General features: G+C 41.1%; 1 protein-coding gene across 17 annotated transcripts in view; it reads left to right on the top strand.

Moving 5' to 3' along the window:
- The window catches only part of ASXL1 (ASXL transcriptional regulator 1), an 82,134-nt gene that overhangs the window by 55,661 nt on the left and 8,530 nt on the right, over positions 1-17,943 (top strand). For 12 of the 17 annotated variants that reach the window (XM_055265723.2, XM_055265733.2, XM_055265732.2 and 9 more), the window contains 4 exons: positions 15,362-15,482; positions 15,560-15,657; positions 16,540-16,633; positions 17,102-17,254. In XM_055265723.2, the coding sequence (XP_055121698.2) occupies positions 15,362-15,482; positions 15,560-15,657; positions 16,540-16,633; positions 17,102-17,254 (466 nt within the window). Of the gene's footprint in view, positions 1-2,386; positions 2,510-15,361; positions 15,483-15,559; positions 15,658-16,539; positions 16,634-17,101; positions 17,255-17,943 lie in introns of those variants that run through there. The other 5 variants (XM_055265735.2, XM_063633645.1, XM_063633646.1 and 2 more) reach the window with 4 other exon arrangements.

Genomic DNA, 17,943 nt, shown 5'->3' with positions numbered 1-17,943 from the left:
AGGCTGGAGGGCAGTAGTGGGATCATAGCTCACGTCAGCCTCCCAAGTAGCTGGGACTACACGCATATGCATCGTGGCCAGCTAATTTTTTTTTTTTCCCCCAGACATGGGAGTCTCACTATGTTGCCTAGGTTTATCTTGAACTCCTGGGCTCAAGTGATCCTCCCGCCTTGGCCTTCCAAAGTGCTGGATTACAGGCGTGAGCCACTGTCCCCAGGTCAAGAAAACAAATTGATACTTTTTTTGTTGGGGGATTTGACACTATTAACAAAATTATATTTGCATCTACCTTTTGACCGATCGTTTCCATTTGGTTATTCAAGGCAGTAATATTTGTAGTTGCAGAATATTAAAAGCCATCTAAATGCTGGTGGTACATGAGGGAGTGGTTATATAAATTTTGATACATTAACATCATGGAGTATCATGCAGCTGAGAAGAAAATGAGGAAGTTTTCTATGAAACAATAGAGTAATTTCCAGAATATATTGTTAAGTGAAAAATTGAAGTGCAAAATACTCTCTGAGGCACGCAGATTTTGTTGTTGTTTAAGGATGAAGGGTTAATAAAATAGATGTGTATATTATCATTTGTACAAAAAGAAACACAAGAAGAATAAACCGGAAACAATGAGGTTGGTTAGGGGACTAATAGGAATGGAATGGAGAGTTGGAGGGGGATGGAAATGGAAGGGATGGTGGGGAGCAGTGTCACTTACTCTGAGTATAGCCTTTTATATAGTTTTGATTTGTAACCATGTTATATTTCACATAATTCAATATGTAGATAAAATAACAAAGATAGGAAATAAAAAACAAAATGGGTTACAAACAAAAGATGAAACCCAGTGCTATTAACAGCTATACAATTCTTGATGTGTTCAACGTATTGATTTCATTCTTCTTTCTGAATGTTTGTTCCTGGAGCCATCTTTTTTCCTGCTCTCCGCATGGACAGTTTGTGGTGTAAGGTGGCCAGCCATCCGGGTTTGCCCAGGATTGAGGGATTTCCCGGGATGTAGGACTTTCAGTGCTAAAACTGGAAACTCCCAGGCAAACTGGGGCCTGTTGGTTACTCTTTTCACGTGCATGTGGCTGGTTTTCCTCGGACTTTCCTTATATGTACCTTGGGAATTCTCTTCACTTTCTCCTGTGTTATGTCCTGCCTTGCCTAGATCTCACACAAATCTCATTTATTGTTACTCCTTTAGTTGTGTGCGCATTCTCTACACAATACATTTATGTAGAGCAGACTGACGTAGAGTTGCTTCTTGAGAACAGGTGCCTAGGAAGTAAATTGAGGCCTTACATGTCTTTATTCTGTGTTCCACACTGGATTATTGGTTGGGCTCAGAATTCCAGAAGGTGTTACTCTTACTACTACATTCTTCAGAGCTGCTTTTGAGAAACATGCCATTGTGATTTCTGGGTATCATGTGTTTTTTTCTGACTGGAAGATTTTAGGATCTGTTTCTCTCCTGTGTTTTGAGATTTCATGATAATGCTGTGGAATGGGTCTTTTTCATTCATTATGCTGAGTGTTTTGCCTTATTAAACTCGGAAACTGGAGTCTTCTCGTTTTCGGAAAATTTCTTGTATTCTGTCTTTTGGCTTTCTTCCTCTGGACCTTCTATTTGTTGGATGTGGGACTCTCTTAATGGAGCTTCTTTTTCTTTTTTTTTTTTTTTTTAATCAGTTCTCTAGGAGATAATCTGTTGTTTTTGGCCTCTCATTTTTAATTTCTAGCAGATTGTTCATGTTCTTTAATGTTGCTTTATTTTTTTAAAAAAATATTCTGGCTGAGCTGTAGTATGTGTCTGTAGTCCCGACTACTGGGGAGGCCAAGGTGGGAGAATTGCTTACGCCCAGGAGTTTGAGTCCAGCCTGGGCAACATAGCAAGACCCTGTATCTTATTTTAAAAAAAGCACTCTATGTTTGTTTTGGGGCTCTTTGAGAACATTTACTGTGAAATTTTATTTATCTTCGTTTCCTTTCAGTTCTTCTTTTGTTTATTGTGATTATCTTTCATATAAGAATGTGCTTAAATAGCTGGTGGTTCTTGATAGGTCACTCAGCATTGAGCAAACTGATGGATCCTGTGTTTGTGAGCAGTGTTTATTGGCTGTGATAGAGGGTGGGGACCTAGATGCTTTTAGGGGATCCTCCTGTTATCCATTTCTGAAAGTGTTTTCTCCTAGGCTGGTCACTTTTTCCAGGAGGAGAAATCCTTTCATCTCTTGCCATCTACATGAGAGTAGGCTGTGGTTGGGGTCATAGTACTACTGCTATTTGGGGAGCTTTGGGAGCCAAGGTGGGGAGGGAAGCTAGTGGCGTCATGATTTTCTGGTGTTTTTTGTTTGTTTGTTTTGTTTTGTTTTGTTTTGAGATGGAGTTTAGCTCTTGCCGCCCAAGCTGGAATACAGTGGTGCCATCTCAACTCACTGCAACCTCCACCTCCTGACTTCAAGCAATTCTCCAGCCTCAGCCTCCCTAGTAGCTGGGATTACAGGTGCCCACCATCACCCCTGGCTAATTTTTGTATTTTTAGTATAGATGGGGTTTCGCCATGTTGGCCAGGCTGGTCTCGAACTCCTGACCTCAGGTGATCTTCCTGCCTCAGCCTCCCAAAGTGCGGGGATTACAGGTGTAAGCCACCATGCCTGGCCTGCGTCATGATTTTCTATGGTTGGTCTTATTTAGAGTGTGGCATCTCACTCCATGCCCCATCCCTTGAGCTGTGCCTCTAGTCTTCTATTCCAGAACTTCTGTGGTTCAGTTTAATCAGAATGTAAATCTGTTTTCCTCTGGAGTGGGAGAAGGGTGTATTGCCTTACTGTTTAGGGACAGGACGGAGACCTGAGGGGGTCTGACTTCTTTATTCAGAGTTTGAAACAGTTCTCCTGTTCTCAGCCCCTGCCTCTCAACTCTTGTCTGCAGTGGTTCCTGGTGCCTCCCACTTCCCTGCCTGCTCTGGGCTTTTGAAGCACTGGCTTGCTCTTTGTGGCTTTTCCCTCAGCAGCTGTAAACTTCAACTTTCCTTCTTTGCTGAGTCAGTTACTTCTTATCTTCCTGCTCAACCTGGTCTTTCAGATTTCTGTTGACATCCCTCATCTACTGCCTTTTTCCTTCCCCTTACTCTTTGTCTTTATGCATGTACACTTTTACTATTCCCTTATAGTCATTCTAGTGAACCCTCAGGAAGATGCAAAGAAGTATGTGTTCATTTTGCCATGTTTATCCACAACCCCCAAATATTAAACAAAAGAAAACAAAAGAAAAAATATTTTAAACAAAGAAAAAAAAAACAACAAAACAAACCCTAAATAAATGGAGAGCAGCTATACCATGCTCTTGATTAAGAAGATTCTATATCGTAAAGATGTCAATTCTTCCCAATTTGATTTGTAGATTCAATGCAGTACACTACAAATTTTGAAAATTGAGATATAATAGTTGTATGTATTTTGGGGGTACAGGTGATATTTTGATACCTGTATGCAATGCATAGACATTTTTCTTTGTGTTGGGAACATTAAAATTCTTCTTTTCTAGTTATTTTGAAATATATAGTAAATTATTGTTTACTATAATTTTCCTACTCTACTATTGAATATTAGAACTTACTCCTTCTATTTAACTGTAATTTTATACCCCTTAACCAACTTCTATTTTGCCATGTTTAAATATGGAAGCTCAAGCCTTTGTACAGAGAAAGTGGAAAATGCCCTTGGCTTTTATGCCAAACCCCAACCCCTCTGTCCCCACCCGCCACCCTGGCCTGTTGCCCCTGTTCTTCCCAGTAGCTACAACCACTATCATTAATTTAACATGCATCCTCCTATTCATATGGAGGTATGTGGTGTGTTTGTTTATATAAGTGTATTTTATTTTCTTTAATGTTTAATAGTGTATCATATCAGTATAGCTACATTTTATTTATCCAGTCCCCTGCTATGAATATGTGCGTTTTTCACTGTTTTCTAATCTCTGTTATAAACACTGCAGCAACACTTACCCTTAATCTCCATGTACAAACGTGTGAGAATTTCATATTGTATGCTTGGGTAAAATGGTAGTTACTTGGAGGCTCTTTTTATGGGGGTTGGTGAAAAGATTTCATTACATTTTCTTTGCATTTTGTAATTATGATGAGAAAAATGTAATTATAAAACTTACAAATCTTTTTTAAAAGTTTTGAGAAACATGCTTTGTTATGATCATGACATCAAGTTTTATGCCTAAAAAGTCTAATTCCTTGTGTTTAATGATGAACTCTTCACATTCCTGATACAGATCTATAGTCCCTTATTAACAATTCTGAAATCCAAAATATTATGAGAACTGAATTTTTTTCCCCTTGACTGATTTAGTAGTAAAACCTGACCTGTCTAAATTCATTTTGTGTCAAAACTCTGATGTAGATTGACAGGGTTAGGTTAGCTTATTTATTTCACTTGGTCTTTGTCTACATTTTATTTTTTTAAAAATTAATGTGTTTGATAATGGGTTGCTGGTGGTGATAATACACAATATATGCATATATTAACATTCTAAAATTCAAGAAATTCTAAATAAAAACACATCTAGACCCAAAGATTTCAGGTAAGGGATTGTGGGCCTGTGATCACCATTAGCTAGAAACTTTCAGCTGTGAGTGGCAACTTACAAGAATTTATTTCTGGTTGATAGAAACTCCCTTCTTATTATTAATAAGAACTCAGACAATTTCTTTAAGCTATTTTCCAAGAGTGTGTTCATTTTTTAAATAACAGCTCTTCCTTTTCTTTCGTTGACAGATATAATATTGAAATTGCTTTTGATAATACAAACGGATTTCACATTCAATAGAACCTTTTTACGTTAAGTATTCTGTTTAAATGGAGAAGCCTTTTCTCAAGCGTGTATGGAGATTGCTTTCCTAGTTTTAATTCGTCTTTAGGATTTTCATGAGAAAATTAAAGCATCATTAATGGACCATTTTAGCCACAGTTTTCCAAAGTTGCATTTTGACTTTGGATCTTTAAACTTTCTGTATACTTTAATAGGTATGTGTAGGTTTAAAAAAAATTTTTTTTATCAGAATCTTTTGTTTTAGGCCGGGTGTGGTGGCTCACACCTGTAATCCCAGCACTTGAGGCCGAGGAGGGTGGATTGCTTGCGCTCAGGAGTTCAAGACCAGCCTGGGCAATATGGCAAAAACCCCATCTCTACAAAAAATACAAAAATTGACCGGGCGCGGTGGCTCATGTCTGTAATCCCAGCACTTTGGGATGCTGAGGTGGGCGAATGACAAGGTCAGGAGTTCGAGACTAGCCTGGCCAACATGGGGAAACCCCATCTCTACTAAAAATACAAAAAATTAGCTGGGCATAGTGGCGGGTGCCTGTAACCTCAGCTACTTGGGAGGCTGAGGCAGGAGAATTGCTTGAACCCGGGAGGCGGAGGTTGCAGTGAGCTGAGATCGAGCCACTGTACTCTAGCCCAGATGACAGAGCAAGACTCCGTCTCAAAAAAATAATAAATAAATAAATAAATAAGCCTGGAGTGGTGGTGCGTGCCTCTAGTTCCAGCTACTTGAGAGGCTGAGGTGGGAAGATCACTTAAGCCTGGGAGGTCAAGGCTGCAAGTGAGCTGTGATAGCACTGTGGCACTTTAGCCTGGGCCTGCACAGTGAGACCCTGTCTCAAAAAACAAAAACAAAAAATAGTTTTAGAACTATCAGTTAAATTTTGTAAGCCATTGTTTACCTACTTTTATTGGGATTTAATTCATAGACCATACAGTTCACCCATTTAAAGTATACAATTCAGTGGCTTCTAGTATATTCATGAAGTTATGCAACCATCACCATGGTCTGATTGCATAGTATTTCCATCACCCCAAAAGGAAACCCCAGTAGGTCACTCCTATTCTCACCTCCTCCTAGTCCCTAGCATCACCAGTCTACTCATTTAATTACTGGAACTTTCTAAAAAGCAACTCCTCTCATCTTGTTCTTCAGGAGTATCTTGGCTCTTTGTGACCCTGTGCTTTTCCATGTAAAGTTCTGTAAAAGATCATGTTGAGAGCTTTATTGGAACTGCATTGAATCGACAAATCAAAATGGGAAGAATTGACATCTTTTTTTTTTTTTTTTTGAGACGGAGTCTTGCTGTGTCACCCAGGCTGGAATGCAGTGGCATAATCTTGGCCTACTGTAACCTCCGCCTCCCAGGTTCAAGCGATTCTCCTGCCTTAGCCTCTTGAGTAGCTAGGATTACAGGCGCACGCCACCATGTCTGGCTAATTTTTGTATTTTTGGTAGAGACGGGTTTCACCATGTTGGTCAGGCTGGTCTTGAACTCCTGATGTCGTGATCTGCCCACCTTAGCCTCCCAAAGTGCTGGGATTACAGGCTTGAGCCACTACGCCCAGCCAAATTGACATCTTTATGATATAAAATCTTCTTAATCCAGAACATGGTATAGCTCTCCGTTTATTTAGGGTTTGTTTTTGTTTTTTTGAGACATGGTCTTGTTCTGTCTCTCAGGCTAGAGTGCAGTGGTGTGATCATGGCTCGCTGCAACCTCAAACTCCTGGGCTCAAGCAATCCTCCCACCTCAGCCTCCCGAGTAGCTGAGACTACAGGTGCGCGTCACCATGTCCAGCTAATTTTTGAATTTTTTTGTAGAGCGGAGGTCTCCTTATGTTGCTCATGTTGGTCTTGAACTCCTGGGCTCAAGTAATCCTCCTTCCTCAGCTTCCCCAAGTGCTGGGATTACAAGTGTAGCCAACACGCCTGGCCTTATTAAGGTTTTAAACCTTTCTTGATAAAGTTTTATGTTTTCCTCATAAAATGATTATATTTCTTTTGTGAAATTTATCCCTGGGTAACTTATGTTCTTTTTTGTTATAAATTATATTTTTGTTTTCTTTTTTCTTCAACCCTGGCAAATGGATATATTTTCTTTTTTTTTTTTTGAGATGGAGTTTTGCTCTTGTTGCCCAGGCTGGAGTGCAGTGGCACCATGTCAGCTCACTGCAACCTCTATCTCCCAGTTCAAGGGATTCTCCTGCCTCAGCCTCCCGAGTGGCCAGGATTACAGGCCTGCGCTACCACGCTGGGCTAATTTTTGTATTTTTACTAGAGTCGGGGTTTCACCATGTTGGCCAGGCTGGTCTTGAACTCCTGACCTCAAGTGATCCACCCACCTCAGCCTCCCAAAGTGCTGGGATTACAGGCATGAGCCACTGTGCCCGGCCGATGGATAAATTTTCTAATTGATGATGTTAATTGGTGATGTTAGTATCAGTTGATTTTTTCCTTTTTTTTGATGTGATCTCAGATGTCACAATGTGGCCAAAATCTTTTACTAGGTCTGAGTCTCTTGGATCTTTAATGTAAATAATTATGCTGTCTGGAAATTATGACATGCTTTTCTTTTCTAATCCTTTCTTGTTTCTATTATGCATTGAAAGGAATTCTAGTATACTGTTGAATGGTTGGTATGTTCTTAGTTTTTAACAGCCTTCAAGTCAGCCTTCTCCTAAGAGATAGTACTTATTTTTTGCTCAGGAAAGATATAAGGAAAGGCATAACTGATATATATATATATATATATATTTTTTACTTCAGAATCTAATCTTGGGCCGTTTAAACTTTATCAATTTAAATGTTAGCTCTCCTTTGCTCATATTTGCTACATTCGTAGTGTCTTGTATTTTTTAAAACATCTGACCTGTGGGAGAACATTTTATTTTGGTTTACTTATTACTGATGGTTTATTTTTTTTCATCACTAGCTTCTTTTCTAGTTACCTTGCTGAACTAGTATACATTATGCATTTTAGAAACACTTATTTGTATTAATAGATGAACGTGAGTAAAAAGTATACAGCAAGTCTTCTTTGTACTGTTTTACTCTTTCAAAAGTAGAATGAAAAGCTCTTGCAGCTTTCCTGTAAAATTGAATTTGTTTCCATATAAAAATGTTCAAAATATATTTGTAAAAGGAATACATACTCATCATCAGTATTAAAAAGGTTCAGAATAAAGAATCCCTACAACTACAGTTTTTAAAAGACAACTCAAAAAAAATAGGTGAAAGACTTGAACAGATACTTAAAGAGGAAGATATGAATATGGCCAATAAGCACATTAAAAAGTGCTCATGCAGCCATAAAAAGAATGAGTTCATGCCCTTTGCAGGGACATGGATGAAGCTGGAAACCATCATCCTCAGCAAACTAACACAGGAACAGAAAACCAAACACCCCATGTTCTCACTCATAAATGGGAGTGAACAGTAAGAACCCATGGACACAGGGAGGAAAGCATCACACACCGGGGCCTGTTGGGGGGTGGGGGCAAAGGGGAGGGAGAGCATCAGGACAAATACCTAATGCATGCGGGGCTTAAAACCTAGATGATGGGTTAATAGGTGCAGCAAACCACCATGGCACATGTATACTTACGTAACAAACCTGCCCGTTCTGCACATGTAGCCCAGAACTTAAAGTAAAATTAAAAAAAAAAAAAAAAAAGTGCTCAACATCTTTAGACATTAGGCAAATTAAAATGAAAATCATTGAATTCTAGCACTCTGAACTAAAATTAAAACCACAATGAGGTACCATTATATTCCCACTAGAATGGCTAAAATAAGACTGCCAGCTTCAAATAATGGTGAGGATTTGGATCAACTGGAACTCATCAAGTGCTGTTGGGAGTATAATTTTTTTTTTTTTAATAAAGTTAGCTTTCATCCATCTTATGACTCGGCAATTCTACTCCTAGATAGTTATTCAGGAGAAATGAAAACATCTACAAGAAGTTTACAAGAATGTTCATAATAGCTTTATTCATAATAGCTAAAACCTGGAAGTAACCCAAATGTCCATCAAGAGAGAATATACAAATGGTTGTATATGAGAATATTACTCTGAAATAACAAATAATGAACTACTGATGCATGCAACAACGTAGATGAATAGCATAAACAGGCTGAGTGAAAGAAGCCAGATACAAAAGAATATATATGTATGAGTCCGTTTACATGAAGACCAAGAACAGGCAAAAGTACGTTATGGAGGTAGAAGTCAGAACAATGATTGCCTTAGTGGGGTGAGAGGGGTGGTTTTATTTATTTATTTATTTATTTATTTATTTTATTTTTTTTTTTTTTTTTGAGACGGAGTCTCGCTCTGTCACCCAGGTTGGAGTGCAGTGGCGTGATCTCGGCTCACTGCAAGCTCCGCCTCCCAGGTTCATGCCATTCTCCTTCCACAGCCTCCCGAGTAGCTGGGACTACAGGCTCCTGCCACCATGCCCGGCTAATTTTTTTTTTTTTTGTATTTTTTGTAGAGGGGGGTTTCACCGTGTTAGCCAGGATGGTCTCGATCTCCTGACCTCGTGATCTGCCCGCCTCGGCCTTCCAAAGTGCTGGGATTACAGGTGTGAGCCACCGCGCCCGCCTAGAGGGTTGGTTTCAAATGGGGGTTGATTAGGAAGGGGCACAAGGAAACTTTTGGGGGTGTTGGAAATGCTCTGTATCTTGATATGCATTTGTTAGAACTCATTAAATGGTACACCTAAGATCTGTGCATATTACTGTGTTTAAATTAAACTTTAATTTTAAAAAAATAGGGGAACGGTATGAGGAGGTATACATTGATCCAAGGGCATTCTCCTGCATAAGCACAATACAGTTATCACACTTAGAAAATTTAACATTAATGCAGCATTGCCATCTAGTATGCAGTTCACGTTCAAATATCCCAGTGTCTTGAAATTTGCTGAGAGTAGATCTTAACTGTCTTCACATTTCCCATCTCACACTCTCCCTCTTATGGTAACTGTGTGTGGTGAAGGATTGGTTAATTTTTTTTTTTTTTTTTAAGACAGAGTCTTGCACTGTCTCCCAGGCTGGAGTGCAGTGGCGTGATCTCGGCTCACTGCAACCTCTGCCTTCCAGGTTCAAGTGATTCTTGTGCCTCAGCCTCCCAAGTAGCTGGGATTACAAGCGTGTACCACCATGCCCGGCTAATTTTTGTATTTTTAGTAGAGACGGGGTTTCACCATGTGGGCCAGGCTGGTCTCGAACTCCTGACCTTGTGATCCACCCGCCTTGGCCTCCCAAAGTGCTGGGATTACAGGCATGAGCCACCGTGCCCGGCCTATAGAATTTTTTATATGTAGGATTCAGTAAAAGATCACCCATTATTAATTTTTTAAAAAGCTTCATGATGAAAATTATTCTTGTAAAATGTTAAAATCTTGAATCCTAGGGCATGTTTCTGGCACCTGTTATTTTCAGTAACCCATTTCGTTTTTGTCAGACATACAGGGTTAATGTATGAAAAGTCAATTATGTCAAACTTACAGAGTTTATATGGAAAGATTAATGATCTTTTACAAATGCAGAATTGGCTGGATGTGGCTAATTGTAGAATTGGCCTGTAACCTAGCACTTTAGGAGGCTGAGGCGGGAGGATCGCTCAAGTCCAGGAGTTTGATTTTTTTTTTTTTTAATTTTTTATTTTTTGAGACAGTCTCTGTCGCCCTGGTTGAAGTGCAATGGCATGATCTCAGCTCACTGCAACCTCCACCTCCACCTCCCAGGTTCAAGCGATTCTTGTGCCTCAGCTTCCCAAGTAGCTGGGATTACAGGTGTGTGCCACCATGCCCAGCTAATATTTTGTGTGTGTATATTTAGTAGAGAGGGAGTTTCATCATGTTGGCCCAGGCTGGTCTCGAACTCCCAACCTCAGGTGGTCCACCCATCTCAGCCTCCCAAAGTGCTGGATTACAGGTGTGAGCCACGATACCCAGCATTTTTATTTATTTATTTATTTGAGATGGAGTTTCACCCTGTTGCCCAGGCTGGAGTGCAATGGCACGATCTTGGCTCACTGCAGCCTGCACGTCCTGGGTTCAAGTGATCCTCTTGCCACAGCTTCCCGAGTAGCTGGGAATACAGGCATGTGCACCACACCCAACTAATTTTTGTATTTAAGTAGAGTCGGGGTTTCATTACGTTGGTCAGGCTGGTCTCGAACTCCTGACCTCAAGTGTCTGCCTGCCTCAGCCTCCCAAAATGCTGGAATTACAGGCTTGAGCCACTGCACCCGGCCAAGCCCAGGACTTTGAGACCAGCCTGGGCAACAGACCAAGACCCTGTCTGTACAATAAAAATTATGCAGTATTAGAATAGTAAATCTTACTCTTAAAAGTTTTGTTTTCCTCATTGTTTTTTTTACTGAAAATGCATGGCGTTAGAAACTTCTGGGTAGTTTGAATTGCAGACAAGCAGGCCCTATTCCTGTTTGTTTAACTAATGAGATTTGTAAACAGTACTTGGTTTCCCCAGACTCTAGGACCTAGAGGAAGGAAATTTTGATTTAGCTCTTGGTAAAGCATTTAGCACCTAATTTTTCTTTTTCATTGTTATTTTCTTGATCACAGAAAACAATACATGTTAATAGTAGAAAATACCCACAATTGAAAAGAATATAAAGCACTTAATAAAACTCTACCACCTAGGCTAGGTACGGTGGCTCACACCTGTAATCCCAGCACTTTGAGAGGCCGAGGGGGTGGATCACCTGAGGTCGGGAGTTCAAGACCATCCTGGCCAACATGGTGAAACCCCGTATCTACTACAACTACAAAAATTAGCTGGGCGTGGTGGCAGCCGCCTGTAATCCCAGCTGCTCAGGAGGCTGAGGCAGGAAAATCGCTTGAACCCAGGAGGCGGAGGTTGCAGTGAGCCGAGATCATGCCACTGCACTCCATCCTGGGTGACAGAGCGAGACTCTGTCTCAAAAAACAAACAAAAAAACTGCCACCTAGAGATGGTGGTGGCCAACAGCTTAGCAAGAATTTCTCTTGCATTTTTCTATGCAAACACATTCAAATTTTCATTTTTTAAAAATGATAGAATCATACTGTATGAATTTAACTGCCTAATTAGCTTGTTGTATCATCGTTTCTCTTGTCATTAAATGCTCTACAGCTTTCTTTTAAATGGTCATCTGTGGGAAGGAAATACCTTAAATTTTTTTGTTTTTAAACTTTAATAATTGTGGGAATGTAATACAGTGAATGCCTAGGACACAAATGTTCAGCTTAATGAATTATTATAAAGTGAACATCCTGTAACTGCCACTTAGATCACGACATCGTATATGGCCAGCAGACAGGAGCACCTCCCCTACCCCCTACTGCTCCTTCCCAGTCACAGCCCCATTCTTCCCACTGAAGGTAACTTCTGTCCTGACTTTATGAAAGTTATTTTCTTGCTTTCCTTTAGATTACCTACCTGTCTTTGCATTCCTAGTGCTGTACTTTAGTTGAGCTTATTTTGAACTTTTCACAAATGGAATCATCAGCTGTGCATTATTTTGTATCTGGCTTTCATTCACTATTTTGTTTTTAATATTCATCTATGTCGTTAGTAGCTATAGTTCATTCATTTTTTGTTGCTGTATAATCATTTGTTGAATGTACTACAATTTGATTCTGCCTTTGACAGCCACTTTGATTGTTTATAATCCAGATTGCAAATGCTGCATCATGAACGTGTGGGTTGTGATTTGTGTGGATGTGCATGTACTTCTCTAGGGAATCCAAGCCTAGGAGGGACGTTGCTGGGTCAGAGGATGTTTGTGTCTTCAGCTGAACCAGATAAGGCCAAATTGTATTCTCGAATGCTTGGATCCGTTTTCAGTGTACTTGTTCTACTCCTAACACTACTTGATATTGTCAAACTTTAATTTTAGCCATTCTGATGGATGTGGTAGTATCTCATTGCAGTTTTAATTTGCATTATTTTGCATTTTCTTTATTGTTAGATTAAATACCCTTTTGTATGTTTTGGCTACTTCAGTATCCTCTTGTGCAGTGCCTAATTCACTTCTTTTATTTTTCTTCTGAGTTGCCTTTTGCCCATTGATTTATGTTTGTTCCCCCACTCCCCCCACCCCTGAGAAGGAGTCTGGCTCTGTCACCCAGGCTGGAGGACAGTGGCGTAATCTTGGCTCACTAACCTCTGCCTCCTTCGTTCAAGTGATTCTCCTGCCTCAGCCTCCCAAATAGCTGGGACTACAGGTGTGCGCCACCACGCCCAGCTAATTTTTGTATTTTTAGTAGAGACAGGGTTTCACCATGTTGACTAGGCTGGTCTTGAACTCCTGACCTCAAGTGATCCATCCGCCTCGGCCTCCCAAAGTGCTGGGATTACAGGTGCAAGCCACCATGCCCGGCCTGATTTATGTAGTCTAAATACAAGTTCTTTATTGGTTATGTAAGTTGCAAGTACCTTTTTCAGCTCTGTAGGTAATAATGTTTTTTGATGAATAGGAGGTAATTTTAATGTAGTTTAATTGATTTGTTTTCTCCTTTGTAAGAATTAATATTTTTCATGTCTTGTGTAAATCTTGTATTGGGATAAAAGATACATACATATTTTTTAGGTTTTGGCTAATAGTTTTCCGTTGGCAGCATGTGAACATTTTTATGCCATTTTTACTTTCATCAAAAGTGTTTGTATGATTTTCTCATACTCTTGTCAGAACTGGAGATTTGGGGTCAACTTTGCCAGTGTAATAGACTTTCTTAATTCATTAAGGAGTATTTTATCTTAGTTTGCCCATGACAGAAGAGAGATTAAATTTGTTGTATTATACCAAGAACATGGCAGTCAATAAGCATAACTAAAAATATTATTTAGCTTTTGATTCTGAAGACCATGTATGGCCAGTAAGGAAAAGAGGTAAAGATCTAGAAAACTGTTTTCTTTTTTTTCTTTCTTTCTTTCTTTCTTTTTTTTTTTTTTTTTTGAGACGGAGTCTTGCTCTGTCACCAGGCTGGAGTGCAGTGGCGTAATCTCAGCTCACTGTATCCTCCACCTCTCGGGTTCAAGCGATTCCCCTGCCTTAGCCTCCCAAGTAGCTGGGACTACAGGCGCGTGCCACCACACCTGGCTAATTTTTTGTATTTTAGTAGAAATGGGGTTTCACCACGTTGGCCAGGATGGTCTCAATCTCCTGACCTCGTGATCCACCTGCCTCAGCCTCCCAAAGTGCTGGGATTACAGGTGTGAGCCACTGCACCTGGCCTCTTTTTTATTAATTTAAGATACATGATTTTGGCTAAAACTAATGAAAATAAATTGATGAAACTTCAATGTAGTGGATCAAGAGACTCATGAAATTGATGAGTTAGATTGTTGTGGGCACCTGTTTTAAATTCATGGTGCCTTTTTAGCAGAATCATGACTTTATCAACTCTTTTTCACATACTTTTATTCAAAGAAGACATTCTCCTCCTCTGCCCCAACTTATCTTCTTCTTGTCTCCAATTACCAGTATTCTCATCCACACTCTTTGTAGTTTTGAGGTGTGAGATAACTCCTAAGTTCTTCTTAGGAATGGGTTGAGTTTAATTCTGAGTCTACATATAGTGAGTCTATTGGAAGAAGCTTTTCTTAGGAGGTGAAATTTGGGAGGGAGTTCTCTACACTCTAGCTCTGTGGCCACAATCTTTGGTTTAGATCTTTGGCATTTTTTGTTGGACATCTGTCATAGTGTCTACCTCTTCTTCCTGCCTCTAGGCTTCCCGTGATTGCCAGATGAAATTCCAAAAACTCAAATCATTCCTGTAGTTAATATCCTTCAGTGACTCCGGAACAATCAAATTCTTGATCCCTCCACATGAGTCTTACCATCTGCCCTCGTGCCCTCTCTAGCATCCTGCATATTGAGTTCCCCACAGCCCTAGTTTCCCTGAGTTTGGAATATTCTTTCACATTTGCTCATCCCACTATCTAGAACTTCCTACAATCTCTCTGCTGCCAACCTGTTTGTCTAGTTGCTAATTTATTTTAAAACCCAGCTTAAGCAACACATCTTTTTGGATGTGTTACGTCCCTGATCGTTACTCACCTCCATGCTGTCTTTCGTTCAACTCCTTGAAGTTAGGTGCCCCCTCTTCTGGGCTGCCACAGCTCTCCGTGTTCACCTATGTACTGTACTTTGTATTGTAATCAGTTTAATTGACCCCCCTACTTATTTGAGCTCCTTGAGAGCAGGGCCCTGATTCCTGCTCCTTAGCACTCCACTCTCCCCAGAACTAACATGGTATATAGCTTATAGGAGGCTCCCTATAAATGTTTAATGAATGTTTGAATGCAAAAGTGTACCTAACTTTCTTAATGATATATTTATGAAAAGAACTTGCTGAGAAAAAGGTCAGTTAGAAAGGGTTAGGAACTTGTCAGTATTCTAAATCCCTCTTTTTCAAAAGCATACACATTTAGGAATGACTGCCTTGCTTTAAGAATTTGTAGTGTTTTGTTCACCTGAGTTGTACCTTGCTATCACAGAAGGATGCCCTGCAGTGGTCTCGCCATCCGGCTACAGTGGAGGGAGAGGAGCCAGAGGACACGGCTGATGTGGAGAGCTGTGGGTCTAATGAAGCCAGCACTGTGAGTGGTGAGAACGATGGTAAGGACCCTTTACCGGATGGGTGAGGGAGCCACAGCAGGCACTAGGGACTAATCTTTATTTTTCCTCTCTTCCAGTATCTCTTGATGAAACATCTTCGAACGCATCCTGTTCTACAGAATCTCAGAGTCGACCTCTTTCCAATCCCAGGGACAGCTACAGAGCTTCCTCACAGGTAAGGAAGAGGTAGAGCCTAGCCCGGGAGGATGAATGATGACAGGTATAAGGCAAGATCCCTCCTTCTTCTGTAGTGAGCTGTGAACGTGTTCAGAGAGTGAAGAATAGAAGTCTGGTCTCCAGCTGTTAGTAGCATTTAACAGGGGGCCGTAGGAAAAGTGAACAGTAGGTTTGAGCAGAGTAAGTTTTTTCTTTTTCTTTACCTTGGCTGAGTGATTTTGTTCATTCTTTTTTTTTTTTTTTGAGATGGAGTTGTGCCTGTCGCTCAGGCTGGATTGCAGTGGCATGATCTCTGCTTACTGCAACCTCTACCTCTGGGGTTCAAGCAATTCTCCTGCCTCAGCCTCCCGAGTAGCTGGGATTACAGGCACATACCACCGTGCCTGGCTAATATTTGTATTTTTAGTAGAGATGGGGTTGTGCCATGTCAGCCAGGCTAGTCTCGAATTCCTGACCTCAAGTGATCTGTCTGCCTCGGCCTCCCAAAGTGCTGGGATTACAGGCATGAGTCACCATGCCCAGCCTGATTCTGTTCATTCTTGTAATATACACGTGAACATTCAGGGAGAAGTGTGGTTAGTGCAGAGTGGAGAGATCAGGAGATTGGGAGTGAACAGTTTGAATGATAACCCTGCACTTACTAGCCTTGAGACTTTGGGAAAATTCCTTACCTGTAAAATGGGGATAACAGTACATTTTTGTAGCTTGGAATGATGCTTGGCAGTGACCAGCACGTAGCTCAGTAACATTAATCAGTGCTTTTGTCAGCATTATTTGACAGATCTGGTTGAAGAGAGTGAGTAGAGATAGTGTCGCCAGGGAATGCTTTTGTGGCTCTGCAGTTGACTTGGGCTCTCTTTTGTTCTCTCTGGGAACGAAGGCGAACAAACAAAAGAAAAAGACTGGGGTGATGCTGCCTCGAGTTGTCCTGACTCCTCTGAAGGTAAACGGGGCCCACGTGGAATCTGCATCAGGTATGTGTAAACTCATGGTTTTGATTCTTTTTCCTCAGGTCCTGGGGACCTGGCCTCCCTCTGTCAGCAGTTTCTGACCTAATAGTGTGATACCAGGAGAGCTGTCGGGCCACAGGCAAGAGCCCTGCCAGTGGATGAGGCCTGCCATAGGTTCTAGTGCTGGGCTCTGCTGTGTGCCTTCCTCTTTGTCTCCCAGGGCAGTCATGAGGATCCAGCGGAGGATTTGATTGTGCCAGTGCTTTGTAAAAGGTGTAGTGCTATACAAATAAAGATGGCGGTTTGGCACCTGTAAGGTGATATTTTAAAGCCAGACCATGAAGTGGTGGTTTCTCTCAGCCTAAGGCTGGGAGATGGAAGCATCCCAGTATTGCTGGCAGCATCTCAGGAAGAGTTGGGAGAAGTGAGCTTGTCTGAGAGCCATGGGCGCGGCTTGTGATACTTTTGACCAGTGGAATGCTGTGCCTTCAGGGTTCTCGGGCTGCCACGCTGATGGCGAGAGCGGCAGCCCGTCCAGCAGCAGCAGCGGCTCTCTGGCCCTGGGCAGCGCTGCTATTCATGGCCAGGCCGAGGTCACCCAGGACCCTGCCCCGCTCCTGAGAGGCTTCCGGAAGCCAGCCACAGGTGAGTGGCTTGGCACTTATTTCTCTGCCTGTAAAGGGGGCCCCTGCAGGCCTAGTGAGAAGATGATGTCTTCTATTCCAATTCCTTTACCAGTTTATTTTTACTTCTTGGGTGGCCCTCTATTTTTTGTTTATTTTTACTTTGTAATTTGGTTATTTCATTTGTAGCTCTCTGCTAGACTGTGAGAAGTCCTTTCAGGCAGAGATGATGCCACAATTGTTTCTTATATGTCCCTGTGGGCTTAGTCTGTGCCTGTCTTGTACTGCGTAGTAAGTGTTTGAGTGAGTGAAAACTGCTTCTGAGCTTCTCAGTGAAGAATTCCAACACCCCTTTTCTCTCTTCGGTAGCATCTTGCCACGTTTGTTCCCAACATCTGTAGTCTGTATCAGACACTCCCTTTTTTACAACCTAGTCAGTATGTCGAGTGGAAGCATGTGTTGAATTTTGGGGATGCAAACAAATTCAGTAGTGCTATTATCTATACCTCCCACCCCTCACCCCACCCCACCCGCATTAGAGTTATTTGCAATATTAGTATGCTCTTTGCTATTTCAGGATTTAATTCTTAATGACCCACATGCTGGTTTTTTTTGTAGATGAAACCATTAAGAAGACAAGCTTTTGCTTCTGAGAATTAGAGTAAACCTTTGCCCATGTGAGAACTAGGTTTGCTGTCTTGCTGCTTTTCC

Source organism: Symphalangus syndactylus, chromosome 24, assembly GCF_028878055.3.
Source record: "Symphalangus syndactylus isolate Jambi chromosome 24, NHGRI_mSymSyn1-v2.1_pri, whole genome shotgun sequence".
In the NCBI taxonomy this organism is placed as follows: Eukaryota; Metazoa; Chordata; class Mammalia; order Primates; family Hylobatidae; genus Symphalangus; species Symphalangus syndactylus.
This window is presented reverse-complemented; position numbering and strand designations above follow the sequence as displayed.